Below are 20046 nucleotides of genomic sequence, written 5' to 3'. Positions count from 1 at the left end.
GCACAAGAAGCTGGGAGGGGGTGGTCAGGACAGCTGATCCCACCCGGCCAAAGGGATATTTCACACCATGTGATATCATGCCCAGCATAAACTAGGAAAAAAAGTTAGCTGGGTGATTGCTGCTCGGGGATGGGCATTGATTAGGGGGTAGCAAGGAATTGTGCTCTGTATCACTCATTTTGTATATTCAGTTATTATTATTGTTGTTATTTTCTCTTTCTTTGCTGTACTATTGAACTGTCTTTATCTCAACTCATGAGGGTTTTGTTTTTCTTTTTTTTCGCGTGTGGTTTTTTTGTTGTTTTGTTTGTGGGTTTTTTGTTTTGTTTTCTCCTCCCCATCCCGGTGGAGAGAAAGGCGGAATGAGCAAGCAACTGCATGGTGTGTAGTTGCCGGCTAGGCTTAAACCACGAGAGTTTCAGACCAAAATTCTTTACCAAAGATGAATTACCAAAAGCAGAATATTTTACTGCCACATTTTTCCTTGTGTCGGTTTCAATTGGAATTGATTTCCAATTCTGATTTCCTTTGCTGCATGTGCTCTTGACAGGAGTGTTTGGTACAGCTCTGTGCTTTCTTGACACATATTAGCCAATGACCTCAATATTTAAATGAGGCTTGAGTACTTTTGCCATAGCCACTAAGAAATGAGTTAAGAATTCCCTGCTCCGTCACATCAGATCAGCCACCTCTTTACCCAGATTGAAAAGTAAGCCAGACATTCACATTTTTCTGGGCCTTACAGAAGAGCTAAATGAGCTTTGAAAACTACTGCTATTTTTATTATATAATGCCTTGGTAAGCTTACTGTGAAAAGGTACAATTACGAGGATTCATTATGTGACATAGTCCTCGCCAGAAAGAATGATCTGATGTGAGCAGGCCCGGGCACTTGGTGAAGTGCAAGAATCAGTCTAGCTAATTATGAATATTGTAATTTTGCCAAGGTTTGTTTTTTCGTTTCACACATTCAGTTTTAAAAGGAATAACAAGCTGACTACTCTCAGTTCAGATAGCAACGATTTCCAGTAACTAGATCCAGAGGAATTTGTTTAGAACTTGTTTAGAAACATAATTGTGAATTAATAGTCTAGTTAATCAGTTACAGGTTGGAATAATATTCAAAAGGTTATTCATTTTTAAATCATACAGATCATGGCAGTCAACAAATTTGCATCACAATTTTCAAGTTACAATATCTCATTTTGAGTAGCACATGCTTAGATATTTAAGGGGCACCCCTCATTCCTAACTGTCCTTTCATGTCTAACTTCTGACCTTTCCCATCCCTTCAAACTAAGCTTTGCAGGCTTCCTTTTCTGGTTCTTTTTTTCTGCAAGAAGGACCCAAGCAGCAGCACCTCACTAGCAAATGCATTAACTGACCTGTAGGAGAAAAGCCTGTCACTATATGTACCAGGGTACCTATGCATAAGAGACCAAAGGGCAGTCCCTCTTTATACTGTGGGTTTATGTCAAACTCAATCACTGCAACTGCTTCATTTTTATGCGATTTTGCACGTTTTGCCCGTAAATGGTCATAGGAAAAGACCATCCTTCAAGATGGAGTATCGTAAGAATTTATGCCAGAATAATTGCATTAAACCCTGCTGCAAGCTCGTTACCCACCCCCCTGTTAAAAACAGTAAAAACCCCCTGGTAATAAACATCTTGCCTGTGACTGATCATATGTGTCGTTTGAAACATTGCTTCAGAGGGGCTTTGCGTTGCTTAAAGGGTCATTTGTAGAGAGAAGAAGAAAGTCTGTACTTAGATCAGTCTGATCAGCAGATTTCAGTGTTCCGTTTTGCCGCTCTATTAGCCACAAAATTCAAGCAGCATTTCTAAACTGCTGTCATTCAGAGAACTGCTTTCAGTGAAGTTACACTTCCATAATTCAAACTTTTAAGTTACAGTTAAATATGGACTGAATTACAAAGGTGTAGCTTGTACTGAACCAAACTGCATTTTTTTTAACAGTGGTAGCCCACAGGCTGTACACACAGAGAAGGTATAGAACAACTTTATGCTTAAAGCTTTGAGTGTAATAAACAGTTATGAGACAAAAAAAAAAAAAAAAAATCTTTACCTGTCTGGCGCGTATTTCCACATTAACCATATTTCCTCCTAGATTACTTGCAAAAATTCAAATTAATAAAAAGTATCTACTAAATTTAGATTTATTCCTACACTTTCAATGTGCTGGATTTATGCAGACAGATTGTAACATTGCAGCACTTTTATGGAGGTACCTCCATATTCATGTATTGGAGTTATAGCAGAAAACAAGAAGGAAAACACATTGTAGCACTGTTCTGGGGTGAAGTCCAGCCACAGCTGAACTCATTAATAATAATTCTGCTCTACTTTTTCCAAGCACTGTGAATCCGGTAACCCTTCATCAGATGGATATTTCCACAAACCACAGAGCTTACTGAGAAATTAATGTATAGGAGATGCTGTGAACAGGAGCTGCAGCAAACTGTCTCACAGAGACTTTACTATCACTTCTTGCCTTTGCTACTGTCCTCTGAAAATGTTCTTCTCTATCTTCTGTTGAATTTCCTTGTCTCCAATTTTTAGTATTCGCTGTTCAGTACACTTGGAATAATGCTTATTTGAAGTAAATTCTTGATTTTTTTTTTCCTCTCCTCCACTGAAAAAAAAAAAAACCAAACTGCAGTGCTCCCATTCCACGTGAACAACTTGAACACACGTTTGCTTATTTTTTCCCCAACTCCACTTCAATATTTGGCCTTGCCCATTATTGCAGTGTACCAGTTCCTGCCAGTTTCACTTATTAATGCAAGGGGTTTGGACAAAAAGTGGCCTAATGTGAATAAATCCTTGTGACGCAAAACACTGTGGTATTGAAGAGCTGAGCACTCATCCCTGTTAACACAATAAACACTCTTCCTTCTGTTGCACATCTCAGCCTGCAGGCTCTGCTGTCTTTTTTGCAATCCCACTTCTGCTGCTCAGCAGCCAAAAGGATAAATATTCAGCAAAGCATTTCAAATTCTTGTCTGTAAATCTCTAGATCCCATAACAGCAAAAGCTGATGAGAAAGTTCAGTCACCACTGAACAGCAGGTCACCCATCAGGAATGCCTCGTTCCTGCAATATATGTTATTTATTTACATTCTGTCTTTCCAGTTGGAGTTTCAAGAGTGTGAGGCACCCAAGAGCTTAAATTCAACTGACTTGGGAAAGACTTCCAATCTTAAGTTTTTAAACTCCCCTAAAAACAAGGACTTCAAGGAGCCAAATCATACAGGTACCCCCGAAAATACTATTCCGCATTTATTTTGTTTTATTTTTTTTTTCTTTTTGATTACGATTTTACCACTTTTATGCACTTACCTGTACAATTGGAGTGGGGAATGGGTTCATGTTCCTTTATTGTTATTTTACAGTTTTGCCTTCCCTCACAGCTCCTCCCTCCTTTACAATCACGTATTCTTTGACCCTGCCTGTGGTGATGTTGCTGTGTGCTATATACTTCACATTGTGTATCTGCCATTTTGCCATTTAGCCCACATTTCCAGTAAGAAGCTGATGTTTTGAAGCAGTTGCCCTGTATGCTGGGATCTATGTGCGTGGAGGAAGAAGAAGAACCACCAGGAAGACATTTCTCGAGTTTTCATTGATCTGAGTGTACCGATGTTCACCCCAGCTACTATCGGTTCAACTTTTGAGTGTCTTTAAATACATTATAATCTATTTCAGTAATTTATTTCAGTATTTTTTAACTATTAAAATAGAAATTTGCCCTTTTATTAATGTTTTAGAAACTTAAATCACATACTTGGTTAAGAAACTGGCCAAGGGAAACTGTGAATTGTATTATATTTAGAAAGGGAGTTAAACATGCACATTTCAATCCAACAAACTATACAAACATTCATTTGGAGCATTTTGTTGGATAAAGACTACTGATGGCAAAGTTTTCACAGTCTTATGAACTTGGAACTAAAAGTCAAGTACAAGAAAAACTCAATATTTGGAAAAATCTTTATTAGACATTTTTATTACAATATTCAAAAGTAAAAAAATCAGGTGATGCATACACAGCTTTCTGGCAGGGATCTCAGACAGGAGATGTGGTGAAATAGATTCAGTTTACACTGAAGTTCAAAACTTATTCTTATTACTTTACAAAGACTTATTTAGAACAAATGTACAATAGCAATATGTCATAGTTGCTAACAAAAATCTAAAAATAAAAACATTTCCTTCCAATGTTTTCATACACTATGTACACGCAAAGCAAAAAAGATTGCCTTCAATTTAACCCCTAGCTTCTCAAATAATTTTGATATGGCCAGTGTCTAAAGTTTCATAATATTAAATGAATAACTTGTCATAACTATTTTTTGTTTATGCATTTATTTACTATTCAGGTAAGCTTTCAGAAGCTAGTACAGTACTTTGGTAAACTGCTTGTTCAATTCCAAAATTGTTTGTTGTTGTTGTTTTCCCCATACTTTTTAGAGGAAATATTCACTAACCACTTTTATTATTGATTCTCCCTATACACCAATCAATAAAGAGATATTTTTTAGAGTACCAGAAAATTATTAGAAGATATTTAGATGGAATTTTAAATGACAAATTGCATAATCTATTAAACAGCCCTGAAAAAATGCAAAAAAACCCCATCATCTACTATCAGAATGATGATCTACTTAAAAGTATTCCATCCTGCTTCTGAACTTCCCTAAGAAACAGCTGTTGTAAATACAAAGTAATTTTGCTCTGATAGAAAGCATTTGATTTGACAGGGATTTCTACATTAATTATCCTTGGAGAAACATGTCCCGAATGTCTTACAGACTTCTGAACCTAAAGTAAAACCACTAAGTAATTTTTCTAGTCCAGCAGTATTTACAATCCATGATATCACTGTTCTGTATCTCTAAATTTAGTCATACAATCTGATTATGTAAGGCAGAAAAGGCAGATCTGGGCAGTGTAATCTGATAGTATATTTAGCCAGACATGTGAGAGCCTTTAAAACTCAGACCCAGCTAATAAGCATGCTGACAACTGTGGTACCCAATACAGTCACCCTAAAAAGCATTACCATCTAGCGAATGTCAATATTCGTTTTGCAATTTTACACTACTTACTTTTCATGGCTTGACTTAAATTCTAGTGATAATCATTACACGGTGACATTCATAATTCTGTTGGAATCTACAGTAAGTGGTACACGTAGCAGTTACCCTAGTATGATTAAGAGGAAGAGTTCTCTCTAAACGTACATATCAGTGCAAAACCGAAAAAGTCTCTGAAAACAGACAACCTCCCCCTCAAACTTGCTAACTGAGAACAGTAATATATCCTTGCACAAAGTAGTCTGAGAGAAAGTTTACTGAAGAGCTCCTTTGCCCTATCTCTGCTGACACTGTTTATTTTAATACAGAAAAGAACAAAGCAGCGTAATTCTGACTATATTTTCTGAGTAAAACTCACCAGTTTAGAGTAACCTCATCACTGCCTTTTTGAAGGACAGATGGGTACTAGATTGCTTCCATCAGCCTGAGACAAGCAGCCTCCCATGAAAGGCTTAGCACCTCCGCTTGCACTCAGACCACAAGGCTGTATGCCAGGGAAGTAGTAAATACATCAAAGCATAACTCCCATTCACATTAATATACAAACTAAAACTTCATACAGGTTGAAAGGCACAAAGATTCTTTTATACAGTCTCTGATCCCAAAAACCCGCAAAATTGAATTCTTCTGGATTACTTCCTACTAGCGACACATCACTATACAACATCTTCAGCAATTGTAGTGTCAAAAATTTGGTAACAAACTTGATGTTTTGTCGCATCTCTGACATTATAGGACTTGATGAAGCATTCCAGCCATGGCAAGTCATCTACAAACAAAACCCAAATTACTGTTTAGTACTCATTTCTAACTTTCATAGGAGAGAAGTATAACTTGAGCAGGATCTTAACTAGGATATCTAAATGTATACAACAGTTAATAGGAATAAACATGAATTACTAATTTTGAAATTTCAATTTGTATCTTAAAATTTCCTGCACTATCTGAAATGGTGTTCAGTGACAACCTTCCAAGCCTCACCCTCTCTGCCCCAGTGCCCCCCTAAAACACTTGGTACCAGTGGTTGTACTACAGTACAGCTCATATAAAGACTTCCCAATAATAAAAACTTCTCTCCATGTGTCCCAATGAGACAATTTCCTTGCTCTCGAAAGGAACATTCTTTACATGCTTTTTGTAAGTATGGCAAAGACTCCAGCATAGTCATGGTGGTCACTGACAGCCATGTACTGAGAGGGGTACGCTCCAGAGGTCGGAGCTGCAGCAGAGACACACAGCGAGCTTGGACACGGGTAGGTTAAGCACAACAGAAACAGTGCACAAGAACTTCCATGACTGGATTTGGATTAAGTATTTGCTCAGTTTCCATGTTTGTTTGCTGTAGCAAGGGATGCTCTAGCTCAGCATGCGCTTCAAGAGCCGAATCTCATGCAAAGCATGTGCCGAACTTCCTTTCCGTTTTCCCTACCATGCTGCAGCATTCAGTATAAGCGTGTTCTGGTTAACTGCTATCTGAACAGAAATATTAGTGCCTGTATTCACACATCACTGCATGCTACATGAGAATTTACTGAACCATTAGTTTTCTTCCTCAAAGGGGAGTTCTGCTATTAAATAAATCAAAACGAATTAATTGGAACTCTTCTTACAGACTCCTGCATTTCTCTGTTCGGAGTTTTGCTTGTGCATAAATTGAATTCTAAGACTTTGCATATGCAATAGCAGACTGAAAGACTTTTTCATTTCCCATCCTCCTGTAAAAATAATGTCAAACTGACCTAATTTTCTTCCTGGAGGGCAAAGCATATTCATTGTCATCTGCATCTTTTGCTGAAGAAAATTATTAGTTAAGATTTCGGAGGCAGGAATTTGGAAAAACTTTTCCTGGAAGAGAACACAAAAATATGAGGTGTTGGAAGAGGGGTAAGAAATCATTAGCCAGAACCCTGACTGCATGTTCTCTTATAATTTAAGGAACTTAAAATTATGCAGATCGGTTACACAACAGAATATTATTTCTATAACCATTCAGATACAAAAAAATCCCCAAACTTTCTGAAAAAAAATCTGTATTTCAGTATACCTTACTATTCAGGGACTACAGCCACCCAGAAAGCACACATGTAGATCTGTATATTTAAACTGGCAGATATTCCTCATAAACCTCCATAATGTTATAGCCAGAGGGGATGGTCAGTCCTCTGCAGTCCCTGACTGGAGTGAGCAGAACATTTTGAGGGGAACAAAGTCACTTGAAAGCAAGGGGGCACTGCAACTTGGCTTCGCACAAGCGGAACTCCCTTAGTTTAAGTTTCATGTTTTGACAGGTTTAGAAACTATGGAGAAAGGCTTATGCTGTGGGATACATTTCTGAATGGAGGAGTGAAATAAAGAATGGAACACTTAAATGTTAAAGGCACCTTTTCTGTGTATTTTTAAGCCATATACAGTAAGCATGACTGACAAAACTCCCATTTTATTCCTCTCAAGTTTGTTACCTGATTTTGTATCTCTAAAGACTCATCATCTTATACTTTCTCAAAGTGAGCTAAGGTTTTTGATGGCAATTTCTCCTTTTTGTTAAAAGATACAAATACGGAATAATCTGTCTTCCTATAATTTTTGTATGACATGTTTAATGGAAGTGATCACAAGTTAGCAAATAATCCAGCAGAAAAATGGACCCATTACTTTTTCCTCTCACTTTTCCATTTCTTCTTCTGGCTATAAAACTCTTCAATTTTTTCCTTCAATTATTTTTCCTATAAAGAGGAGAGGAAGAAAAGACTGAGAGCATTCCTACAAACGTGTGACTGGAAGCTAGTGCAGAGTTGTGCTTCAAAGTAGCCCAGTTCCTTCTCAGGTGGTGCTGAAGGACCCAAGTTTAGGCGTGGAAGGTGTTGGCTTGTGTTTGAAGTACCACCAGCAGGAATGCTAGTAGCTGGCACTTCACAAGAAATTGAGGTGTTTTCTTTTTCCTGCAGCTAAGCTGTAGTACTGAGTAGCATCCGATAACAATCTGAGCTACCCTGAAGTAGAGACTTTTGGAACTCTGCAGAGGGCTCTTCTACCTCATGGTCATATGAAATAAAAATCAAGAATTAATGAACGGAGTTAAAAAAAGAAGAAGTAATGAGATTTTGAACTAATCCAGAAGTTATCTGCATAAATCCCGAAACACTCCCATCATTCACACAGTGTTAAGGCTGCATAATTTAACATTGCCAATAAAAGTGAAATTCAGTGATAGAAATGTATAAAAGTTTAAGGAAATACCAAATGATCTACCTACAAGCTTCACTTTTATCTTTTTGCTTTAATATTCTATACTCTGATATCTTACTGAGAAATTACTAAAAATTCCATTCTCTATACGTTAACTGATGGACACTATTAATAACATTACAGCACTTGTAACTGTCTCCACAAAACACTGCAGGTAACGTGGAATGAATATTTTTGTACAGACATTTGCTATTTTAAAAACAAATAAAATCCAAACCCACATAATCTGTATAGTCTACCTTTACCTAGATTTACTTACATAATCAAAAAGGTATGCATTTAGTGCTCCTGTTCCATCAACCAGTGTAAACTTCATAATAAAAACATACTGGAGCAGCTCAATACCTAAAACTGAAGAAAAACACATTGATCTGTTTCTGAAAGCGACTATGTGAGACAAATCATAACAACTCAAGTTGACAATATCCCTCTTTTAATAGTAACTGACGAATACTGTATAATTGAAAGTACCAACTGACAGGCCAAAAACTAGAGGCTCATGTTTTGAGAGTGCAATTTGCCTAGAAACACTTTAATAGATGTGCCTATAAATTGCAGAGATTTTTATACTCATCCTAGTAAAAGAAATGCTAATATTTGCTTAGATCTTAGGTTCTACCTTGGTATGATACTCCTGTTCTTTTGCCCACCGTAGATTAAAGGGGACTTGCTCTCAATTCAGTGATAGCTAAATGACTACGGTCATTCTCTCACTGGCAGCAGTAACTGTTATGCTGCAAATATAAAATATCTTAACACACAAAGTTACTGCAACTCTGCATCAGTCTTTTCTGGGTACATTTACTTATATTGGCTAGTCATTTTATTTTCAACTGATCCGATATACTTGCAGGTTATCATTTAGTCTGAAAATATAAAACAATAACATACATAAAATAACTTAAAAGCCAGAAAGCATTTAATGAATATTCCTGTCATTTTGAGAATTAAATGTCAGTCACAGATGCTGTAACACTGCCAGTTATATACTACTTTACATCTATTTAATAGAATATAATTATGACAGTTTAAGAGAACTAACTGTATTGCTCAAATAGTTATTTCTTTTATAAAGTCTTTACCAAGCGTAGATACTGCTAGGTATTCCAACTTAATATATTAGAACATTAATTGATAAACACAAAAATATTGTTTTCCTTAATGTGTTGTAAAGTTTAAAGCTCCATTTTACCCCCAGCATTTGAATGTGTTGACTATTTAAAGTAACACAAGAAATACACAAAGCATGGAACACACATATATGTTATGGTATAATTACTTTCATTTGAATATTATTTCTTGCAGACTCTCTGGAATATGCTTAGCATTGATAAGGCTTAGAGAAGATAAAAGTATAACTTTTACTTCTCATTAAACAAAACTCTCTTTAATTCAGGTCAGAAAAACTGTATCTTCAAGAGGAAAAGCAAGACTAACTTCTAGGACTGCAAGCATGTACACAGTTTAAAAATGACACCTGCAACCAAAAATTCCTATCTGTACTATGATAGATGTTATTAGTGACACCTACAGTAGAAGACGCTATTCAACATATAAAGTCCCTTAATGCATACTGTAACGGTTTCAAAAGTAAATATGTTATTTCAGCTGGTAAAAGGTGAATACATTTTACAGCTTTATACTCAAGCATAACCATAAATTACATGCTTTCTGTACAAAACTGCAACCCAGAAACAAAACTCTTTCATTTAAACACTTCACTGTCAAGGCAGAAAAATATTTCAGGAGGGTATCACGTCAGCTCACCTTGTGCTATTTCAGCCGGTTCCCATGATGGTTGTTGTTCTGTCGCAAGGGAACTCAGACTCTTGATAGGCTTTGGAGTTGAACACTGCTTGCACCTAGCATTTAAAACAAGATACTGAGACTAACCAAACACTGATTTATTGATACTAGAAGCTTTCTGCACAGAAAAAAAAAAAAATTCCCATTTCCTTACCCAGTGGGAGTACAGAAGTATTTCTATTGCTGTTTAAAGTAACTATTTTAGCAGATACACAAGCTTTAGACCACATCTAAACCCTTAATGCTGCTTTTGAATTATCCCGGAGAAGAAATAAATCATTTTGGTCTGGAAAAGACCACCTCAGTGAATAGAAAAGAGGAAAACTATACATCAAGGCTGAAAGAGTTGCAGTTGTTCAGCGTGGAGAAAAGGAGGGTCTGGAAAGACCTTATTGCAGCCTTTCAGTATTTAAAGGGGGCTCATAAGAAAGATGGAAACTTTTTAACAAGGCCCATACTGACAGTACAAGGGGCAATGGTTTTAAACTGAAAGAGGGGAGATTTATCTTAGATATAAGGAAGACATTCTTCCCCATGAGGGTGGTGAGGCACTGGAACAGGCTGCCCAGACAAGCTGTGGATTCCCCATTCCTGGAAGTGTTCAAGGCCAGGTTGGATGGGGTTTGAGCAACCTGGTTTAGTGGAAGGTGTCCCTGCCCATGGCAGGGGGGTTGGGCTAGATGATCTTTAAAGGTCCCTTCCAACTCAAATCATTCTAAGATCACCACATTGCTAAACATATATTCACATGTCACTACTTTCAATCAAAACCGCATCACACTTTGTAAAAGCAGGAATGAATCTGAACTTGTAGCACACAGGGTTAGCACAACAGGGTTAGAGGTGAAATTTGGCTTTACCCACATTAAAAAAATATTAACTATGAGTTATTAAAAAAATCTCTTACATGTGACATAGTAAGCAAATGTAAGTGGACGACAATACTGAATAACAGTTTTCAAAATTGTTCTCATTTGGCTGAAGAAATAAAATTACAGAACTATTTTTTCCAAATTAAGCTTCTGTGCTAGTATATTACAATTAGAACTTAAAATAGTTATTATCTTTTAGAATTACATACAAAGTGTCAAAAAATTAATACTAGTTCTGCTCAAGTGATATAAAGCCAAGTTCAAAGAAGTTCTTTTTTCCTTTAAAAAACACTCAAACTCCAATAAAGTGACTTAGCTGTGAATTCTGGTTTTTGTATGCAAGTGTGTGTGTATTTATATATATATCTATCTACATTAATATACATGCATATGCGCACATGCAAATATTTATATGGGTATTCAAGCTCATTCCTAGAGCAAAAATAACTTTGCTTTTCATTCTACTACACAGAATCTTTTTTAGACTTTGCTAAGTATATGCTACTGATAAAAAAGAACAGGGAACACAGCTCTGAAATGTCAACATCCTTGTGAAGTTCCTTCAAAAATATCCTATAAACAATCACTGAATATCTTATAGAGCATTGGCTTTTACAATACAGTAATTTAAACACAGAACTATGTCTGAAGGCCAGTTGTGCATAGCTGGGGAAATATATGGATTATGAAAGTGCAAGGGGAAATACTCTGTACTCCCAGCAGGAATACCCACATATTGCCTTTATTTAAAAAAGCTGTGGACAGACATATTTTGAAAGGTCAAAACAATATATGACAGAGAGAAATAATTATCTGTATTCGCTGTATCAGTCCCTTATGGGAAGCTTTAGGGTTCACGTGAAACAGGCAATATTTCTGCACAGAAATCTTCTAACTGCCCACAGGACTGAAGTAGTGCAACACAGCGCTCTGCTTGAACTTGCTGGGGCTGCTGTGGGAGGACTCGATAGCTGCATGAGGAAGACTGGTATTTCTGAGCTGGGAGAATGCACAGCTGCGAGCTCCCGCTGAGCAGGAACATGGTGTTGCAGGGCACAGCACCGGTATCACACCTAGATGTGGGCACCGTGTTCTGCAGCTCTGCAACTGTGGAATCCAGAAACCTACTGAAGTTGTCCCTACAGCGACTGACGTCTATGAATAGGTAAGGCACTTTGCAGTGTTGTGGATCTAAAGAAATGGCACACAGTGAGGAAAGACTGTTCCAAATCCCGTGTTTCTTCCAAAGTCCAAGCATTTGCAACATTAGGAATGAGAAAGAATGACACAGGGATTGACAGCCTGAAATTATTTTCCAGGTCTCTAAATATGATCTGTGGACAAAAAAAATCAGCTTACGCTTTTAAAGCAACATGTTTTGACCTTAGTCTAAGTAGTAAGACCAGAAAATAGAAGAGCTTGACTAAAATAGGAAGATTTAGGCATTTTGCAGCCTGAAGAGACTCACCTGTGCATTTCTGTCTCTGTGGTACACTGCCCTAACCACGCGCCACAGGTAAGACTGAACCCGGGGTGCTGTGTAATTAAGGGCTTAAGATTTATAGCTGAAGATGAAGTGCAAGTGCAGTTGAGTCCTTTGATATGTGGTAGCAGTATGGCATTTCATCCCTGAGCTCAGTACTACTGATCATGTTACCTAAATTTTTTTATGCAAAATCTGTAAGTTTTCCCTTGATAATGTTCTCTATTACTGCAACTACTGAAATATCAACAAGTACTTTTAACCTACCCATAATATTTTATGTTCCCTTGTAAAAGAAAAGGAGCTGAAAGATCTAATAATTCAAGATCGTCTTCTGTGGATCTCACAGGAATAACACATTTGAATCTTTTTGTAAGCTTCCAGACTTCTTTTAGTGTACCACCTGTTCAAAACAGAAAAACATGGTTTTTTAAACATGTTTTTTTAAACTGCAATCAAGAATAAATTGAACAACTTGCATTTCTTGGCTAATTAGATGTTGATTCCAGGACCTTCAATAAGAATTGAGACCCACCATAGAAAACTGAACAAAAAGGTCCATAACATTCTCATTCTTTTTCAACAACAGACTCAATAAAGAATCAAAGATGAACATTTATCAGAGCAGATGCCTAAATATCTTTCTCATAGTTATTACTGTAACCATTAAGTTGCATTTAGTTAGCATCACTTTCATGTAATTTCTGCTATGATTTTACTAGCAATTTTCTTGAAGGGAGAAGAATAAACTGACTTCTTGCGATTGCTCCTAAGTAACTGTTTTATTAGATTTTAGGTGGTTAAATTCTATTAATTGTTAACCAGCAGTTTATGAAAAAGTAGCTGTTCAACTGTGTCAAAATTGACATGTGGTGGAAAATGCAGAAGCACCAAATTTGATGCTAATTTGAATGCTACTTTAATTGGGGCCATGCTAGGAACACAGCAGAAATTTAATATATTACAGCTGGAACCCTGAGATTTTCCAATTCCAGTGACAGGAAAAAGTTCTTTCAAATTTATTTTAAATCACATGAAAAGATGTCTTCCGTGTCTGTAGTATGGATTGCAGAACTAATTATTGAATCTTTCTGACATATCACCAATTCAGTGGAAATGTGGGATATTTATTAAATTAACACACAGAGAACAGTTATGTGGAAACAGTTCGATAAAAAGATATTAGTTAATCAGCTTCTAGTAAAAAAAAAATCAACTTCTAGTAAAAAAAAAGGCACAGATATTTGAAATGGCTTCCCAAAAGGTTAGAAAACAAAGGTCCTCCAAGTACAGTGACACAGATAAAGTCCCTCATATGTTAAAATATAAAATTCAAGGTGATTTTAACTGATATTGCCCAAAGCGCTCCAGAATTTCAACTTTGCTGTAATACTAAATTACATTGAGCAAATGTATTCTGGCTTCTAGAGACTGGCATAAAACACAGAGAATTACCAGTGGTTGGCAATGATATGAATCACAGTGATTTCATGTACAAATAATGAGGATATGCGAGGAGCATTAGTCTACTTGTTAGCTGTAACATTTCACTCTTCAGTTCAACTAATCTGTAGCAATGGTTATGGATTCGCCTCACTCCAGGGTCACATAAAATTCTGTCCATTATTCAACTTTTTCCTCAGTTCCAGCCCAATAGATGCCAAACACTGAAAACGAAGTCCTTGCCTCAGTATAATGATTATGGCGATGAAGAGAGTATTGTGTTGTAGGAGAGCAAATTACTTGTGTTTAACAAGCAAGCAGAATCTAGAGCATGTCTGTCTAATAAATGTCATGATGTGTTTGGCTTTTCATGGTGGTCTGTATCTGGAAAAGTGCCCAGAATATTTCTAGGGAGACTTCAAAAACTCCACCTGCAAAAACTTAAATATAAAAATCGGAATAGCATGTAGCTTTGGCAAGGTTCATGAACAATGTTCTGGGAAGAAAAGTGCTAAAACACTCATTATGCCTTTTCCTTGTGCTCCAATGTGATGCACAGATAACCACGTACACACATACCTAGTTGCTGGCATTTTAATATCTGAAGAAGATTTACCAAGTTATATCATTCAGTTATTTTAGGAAACTAGAGTAGAAGTAGATGCTTTTATATTTTGTTTTCACAAAGATAAGGTTAGATTGGAAAAAAAAAAAAAGTCCATTTAGAACATGCTAGAAATAAAGCAGATATCAGAACTAGTTGAATATAAAACAAAACAGAAGGGGTTTTGTCATTGACCCTTGTGCAAAGGACCACCCGGCTTACATTTGCTAATTCACAACTCTAGTTGAGCACAACTGAAAACTTTGTTTTGAACTTGGAATGGTACTATATGCAACTATTTATTACTTTTATTCTATTCAAAGCATTCGTTATTAGTATTCTTGCTGAATTATTTTGTTTAAAGTTCATCAGCTAAAGTTCTTCCCTGAGAAAATCTGATAAAAACCAAACCAACCTCATGCTGCGAGAAGCTTTATTAACCTGAAACAACACTGACATCCACAGGCTGACTAAGTTCATCGTAGGCTTGTATTATAAGAAGCCTCTCAAAACTTTTCTGCACCAGGACTAAAAATATGGGTTTTTTTAGAGGACTCAGCAAGTTTTCAAATCAGAACTGAAACATCAGTTAAGCACAGTTTCTCATGGTAATTTTAGCAGAATCAACAATAAACTTATTGGCATAGTTTTAAAATAGACAGAAGCACCTTGCAAGACCTTCACAGATGATTTTTTTTCCTGTTTGCACAATAGAAACTTGAAGTTCCAGCAGAGCTTTTCTATCAAAATGCCTTTATGATTATCACTAGTTACACTGAATATAACTTCAACGTATCTTAACTTTGTAGATACTCTGAGTGGAAACTGTACCGTAAGTGGCAATTTGTCTTACCTTCTATCATAAGCAAAGTATCTTCAGGCTGTTGAAGCATTTCATCATGCTTTACAAAATGGATAACTATTTTCCTTTGTTTCTGGTCTTGTGTAGTCCACATTACAGAATCATACCACGATGTATTGTGTAATTCTGGGTTTGGGGCAGTAAGTGCAGAGCCTTGTAAAATTAAGTCAAAGTCACGTCCATCTGGAACTTCTTGCCTAAACCAATTCCAAAATGAATAAGTAAATTCTAGCAGCTTCTCCTTAAGCAATCTGGCAACAAGGAAGGTAGTACTCAAAATAAATGTTAAAATATAGTCATGAGAGTTAAGTATATACAGGAAAAATCACTTGGTTGTTATATCAGTTTAAACATTTAGAGTTGTATAGCAAATTATGACAAGATAATTAATTTTCCTGTTAGTAAATATGTTACATAATCTAATCTTACCTAAGAGTGGAGATAGCCTAGTGGCTTCATCCACACACATGTAAATCCAAAGAAAAACAAGTATATCAGCTTGATGTGATTTCACTTGGGCCTTAAAAGGGCCACACAACTGTACACCACTTCAGAAGCATGAAATGACCATATAAGCTCATATAATTTCAAGTTTTATGTTCTAGCGTATTTTGGGGGGCAGGGGAAGGAAAAAGGGCAGGAACAGATGATCTTCCCATGTGTACTGTAAAGAGAAAAATCTGCAGCTCTGCATGACACAGTTTCTTTCCTGTCCTGCTAGAGTGCACCACTCATGCATTTCCAGTTGTCACCCACAGAGAAGCAATGCAGGCCATTCAAATTTTACCAGTATTACCAAAGACAGGCAAAAAGCCAGTAGTTGGCACACAAAGAAAAAAAGCATTAGAATGATTTCTTGTAAGCAAGACAGACCTGCTGGCTTTAAGTGGAATATGAACCGAGACAAAAAGGACAATGTATTAAAAAAAAAAAAAAAAAAAAAAGGCAAAAGCTTGGGCTCTCATAAAACACTGAAAGAAAGTAGGTACCAGGCTTCTGAGTGGAGTTAAAACAAAAATAGCATCAACTCCTGCAGATAATTCTGACAATTTCATTTTTAAACCAAAGAGCAGCTGCTTCCACCACTGAATAGAAAAATTCTTGTCTGTGAAACCAAAGTTTGATATTCTTCTTCTATGACTGTAAAACTGGCACACAAGAGGTCCTCCTGAGCCTCTGAACCTGAACTTTCATTCCATGAACACAGTGCTGCTCACATGAGCTCTTTCCGCCTTTGTTCCTGGATTACTATTTTAAATGCAAAAGCAATGAACCTAACATAGCAGGTCATTTTTCCAGACATACTCATTAAACTCTTCTAACCTCTACAGCCTGCCTGTAGATTTCCCACAGAGGCAGGAATAGAATTAATTGGGGTTGAACTAAACATGAGGATTTAAACTTCTGTAATAATGTGGATACATGAATAATACTAGATCCACGTATATCGATATTTTGCTACTTACAGAGAAGCTTTCAGTCAAAGTCTAAAAACGAAAAAGAGATCTCTTACAAGGATTTTATATCCCAAGTATTATATACATCTTACTGCATAAAGTGTCACACGATCAAACTTGCATTGAGTGTTGTTCAGCCAGGCTCTTCAGCATTTGCAAACAACTTCAGATATAGTAGGGAAAGATGCCCCTAAATCACGTTTCCTTCCTGGGCCACTTAGCTCACCCAAAAGAGAAGCTAAATTTCTGGAAAATCACTGCAATCAGTCCCATCATTGCAGTAGGATAGTGGTAGTAGTAGTAGGAAATATACTAAATGAAGCCTCATAAATCTATCTGGTTAAAAGCTTGCCCTAATTCTGTGCCAAAGAGAAAGCAGCGATACGTGAAACATGAGGAAACTCAAATAGAAATGAAGACACTAACAAGTCAAGAATCTATAAAAAGGCTATAGTAACCATGGAAAATTGTGGGATAAGGATAAAGTTCATAAGAAACAAACAAAATTCTATCAGTTGTATCTGCTCATTACTACAGGGAGTTGGTAAATACATCAGAAAAGTGACAAAAGTGGCAGAGATAGTTGGTAATTATCTCCTTTTTATACTTGGCAATAAAGACCATGTACTTGTCTGCTGTGAAGATGACGAAGTGCTTCCTCTTTCATCAGCAACTAAGAGAATGTTTTAACATCATCTGATAAGGACCAATATTGTTCAAGCTGCAAGCATGCTACCTTGCATCCAAAAGCTGTAAGAGAGGACAGTAGGGGCATTTTCATGTCTCAGTGATATTTGTATCTAATAAATCTTGATTGCACAAAAAATTTCAAAAGGCTAAGAGAATGTTAATGTGCCATCATTTAAGGAGGGCAACGGTTTACACCAGTAACAATAAAACTGTTTGCTTGGGACTGATGATAGGCTAAGTCAGGCAAATAAAAAGTGATATAGGATTCAGATGATCATGAATAGCACTGTGATGTATGTCACTGAGTATTTTAACTGGAAATAGGACATTTCGAACAAACTTCCTTTCATTTTTAGATGAATATACAGCAGAAATGGCATATGATTATTTGACTGAACACTATTTCATACAATGACAAATGGCATTAAAGGGGAAATAATAAAGATAAAATGGCAGTGAATTGACTCAGGTCAGAAAAAAAGAGAAAAATACCAAGATGAATGGTGTTTCCCTGAAATTTTTGGATCAAGAAAAGATTACTTCTTTGGAAGATACACTTTACCCAAAGATATTTTATTCATTCACTTTGAGACTACCACACATTTTTGCATATACCTATTTTAAAACCTCAAAACAGAAACAGGTACTTAAACACAACTTCAGTATGGGAAAACTACACTGCCAAATTTGAAAATAAAGAAAAAATACTGTTTTGAAACCACTCAAAAAAGTCTGTAACTAGAACTCATCTGATGATTTAAAATTTTCCTACCTGTTATCACCAAATTTCAAGTCTTCACTCAAAATACGAAATACACTTACATTCAGCTCATTTTACACAAAAAAGATAATGAAAATACATGGAAAATCTAGGCATCCCAAAGCATACAGAACAATTCCTAATTACCTCTGTTGTGTGAAACACTTACAAAGAGTTGCATTTGGAACAATGAAGTTTAATAGACTGATGGAGCTTCTGGGGTTTGTAAGTTCTCAGCTTTGCTCTAATGCGATACTGTTGAGGAGCTGTGCTGTTCAGAATGGTTTTCAGTTCTGTGTTATTAAAATCCTGATGATCTGTTAATACTGCAAAATAACAAGACAAAAAAAAGAACCACGCATACCTTTTAAGCATCATATTTGGAATATGGAAAATGGCCTCTGCAGGTACATATCTCCCCTTAATTCCCACCTTCTCTTCTCTCCCCAGCTGCAGCCTCAGTTTTATCAAGACAACATGCTACCACAGCCTTTAAGATAAATCACAATAGGTTGTGGGAGCATGGTGTACTTCAGGGTACAGAAATTCAACATGTAGAAAAAAAAACAAATGAAAGTACAATATATAAATGTGTCGTATTTCTTTAAAAGCAGAATAAAACCAATGTAACATTCACAAATTTGCACTCTTAGAATAGCTGTTACTATAATAAGTAAAAGATATTATTTCAACATTTGAGCTGAGGTCTCAAAAATATTTCTGCTCTTTAGTAAAAATAAAATTAATCTTGAGGTCAAAATGCTTCCTACCTGTAACAGATAACTGCTGACATCTCTGTAGGTGTGATTCAAGATCTAAAAATCAAGAAGAATTTCCTAATTATTTTCCTTTTTATCTTCTTTATCATGTGGACACAAAAACAGATAGATAGGCAGATATACAGAACAAAAAGCTGAACAAAGGAAAGTGGAAATCCTAATATTCTATGCAAACTATGTAGCAAAAGGAAAAAGGAAAACAAACAGCAGACAAACATCAGATATCAAGAGTTAATATACTTGAGGAGGAAGTAATGCATATATTAAATTGCAATGCCCATCAAAATGAATACTTTTCAAATGTATACTGTGAATGATCACGCTGACATAAACTGCATTCATAACTCTGTAATCTTTCTGGAACAGAGCATACATAAATGATTCTAAAAAAACCTATGGACTGTCTGGTCCCTCCTCTGCACAACTCTTACTACACATACACTGTGCAGTAAACGTGAGCACTGTTTTGGTCTAGACATGAAGTATTTATTAATTCTTGACTTTTGCATCCTTTTACAAATATCCTGTCACAGTATGTTGCTAATGGCTAAGTAAGGGAGGATTTTAAAAGCTACAAGCAAAGATGCAGACTATGTCCAACTAACTCCAGAGCTTAACTAACTTTTAGTTATTTTTATTCTGGACTAAAACAACGACGACAACAAACATCATTAAAATAATAATATTTGATCTGTGGAACTGTCTATATGATACTACTTTTCCAACCAATTGATTTAGAAGGGCTCTTTAGCAAAGAGCTGTTTAATAGTGTTTCCAGTGCCTGTCTCTGAGGAATCCCTGTTTAGAGGGAAGGAGTTACATCCCTCTCCTTTATGATCTAGTGCACTATAATGAAGAACGCCATCTGTGTTTAATAATTTATTCACTACTGCCTATTAAAGTATTTTTCCTGTATATGAAAGGC

At 36.3% G+C, this 20046-nt stretch overlaps 1 protein-coding gene across 5 annotated transcripts in view; it reads right to left on the bottom strand.

Annotated features, from left to right (window-relative positions):
• Nucleotides 1–4018: 4018 nt before the first annotated feature.
• POT1 (protection of telomeres 1) overlaps nt 4019–20046 on the bottom strand; it is a 67471-nt gene continuing 51443 nt past the window's right edge. For 4 of the 5 annotated variants that reach the window (XM_065636734.1, XM_065636743.1, XM_065636751.1 and 1 more), the window contains 8 exons: nt 19113–19157; nt 18512–18668; nt 15427–15632; nt 12794–12929; nt 10133–10227; nt 8625–8716; nt 6859–6964; nt 4019–5888 (listed from right to left, as the gene is read on the bottom strand). In XM_065636734.1, the coding sequence (XP_065492806.1) occupies nt 5776–5888; nt 6859–6964; nt 8625–8716; nt 10133–10227; nt 12794–12929; nt 15427–15632; nt 18512–18668; nt 19113–19157 (950 nt within the window). In that variant the 3' untranslated portion in view covers nt 4019–5775. Of the gene's footprint in view, nt 5889–6858; nt 6965–7603; nt 7843–8624; nt 8717–10132; nt 10228–12793; nt 12930–15426; nt 15633–18511; nt 18669–19112; nt 19158–20046 lie in introns of those variants that run through there. The other variant, XM_065636759.1, reaches the window with a different exon arrangement.

The sequence above is a fragment of the Caloenas nicobarica genome, chromosome 1 (assembly GCF_036013445.1).
Source record: "Caloenas nicobarica isolate bCalNic1 chromosome 1, bCalNic1.hap1, whole genome shotgun sequence".
NCBI classification, from domain to species: Eukaryota; Metazoa; Chordata; class Aves; order Columbiformes; family Columbidae; genus Caloenas; species Caloenas nicobarica.
This window is presented reverse-complemented; position numbering and strand designations above follow the sequence as displayed.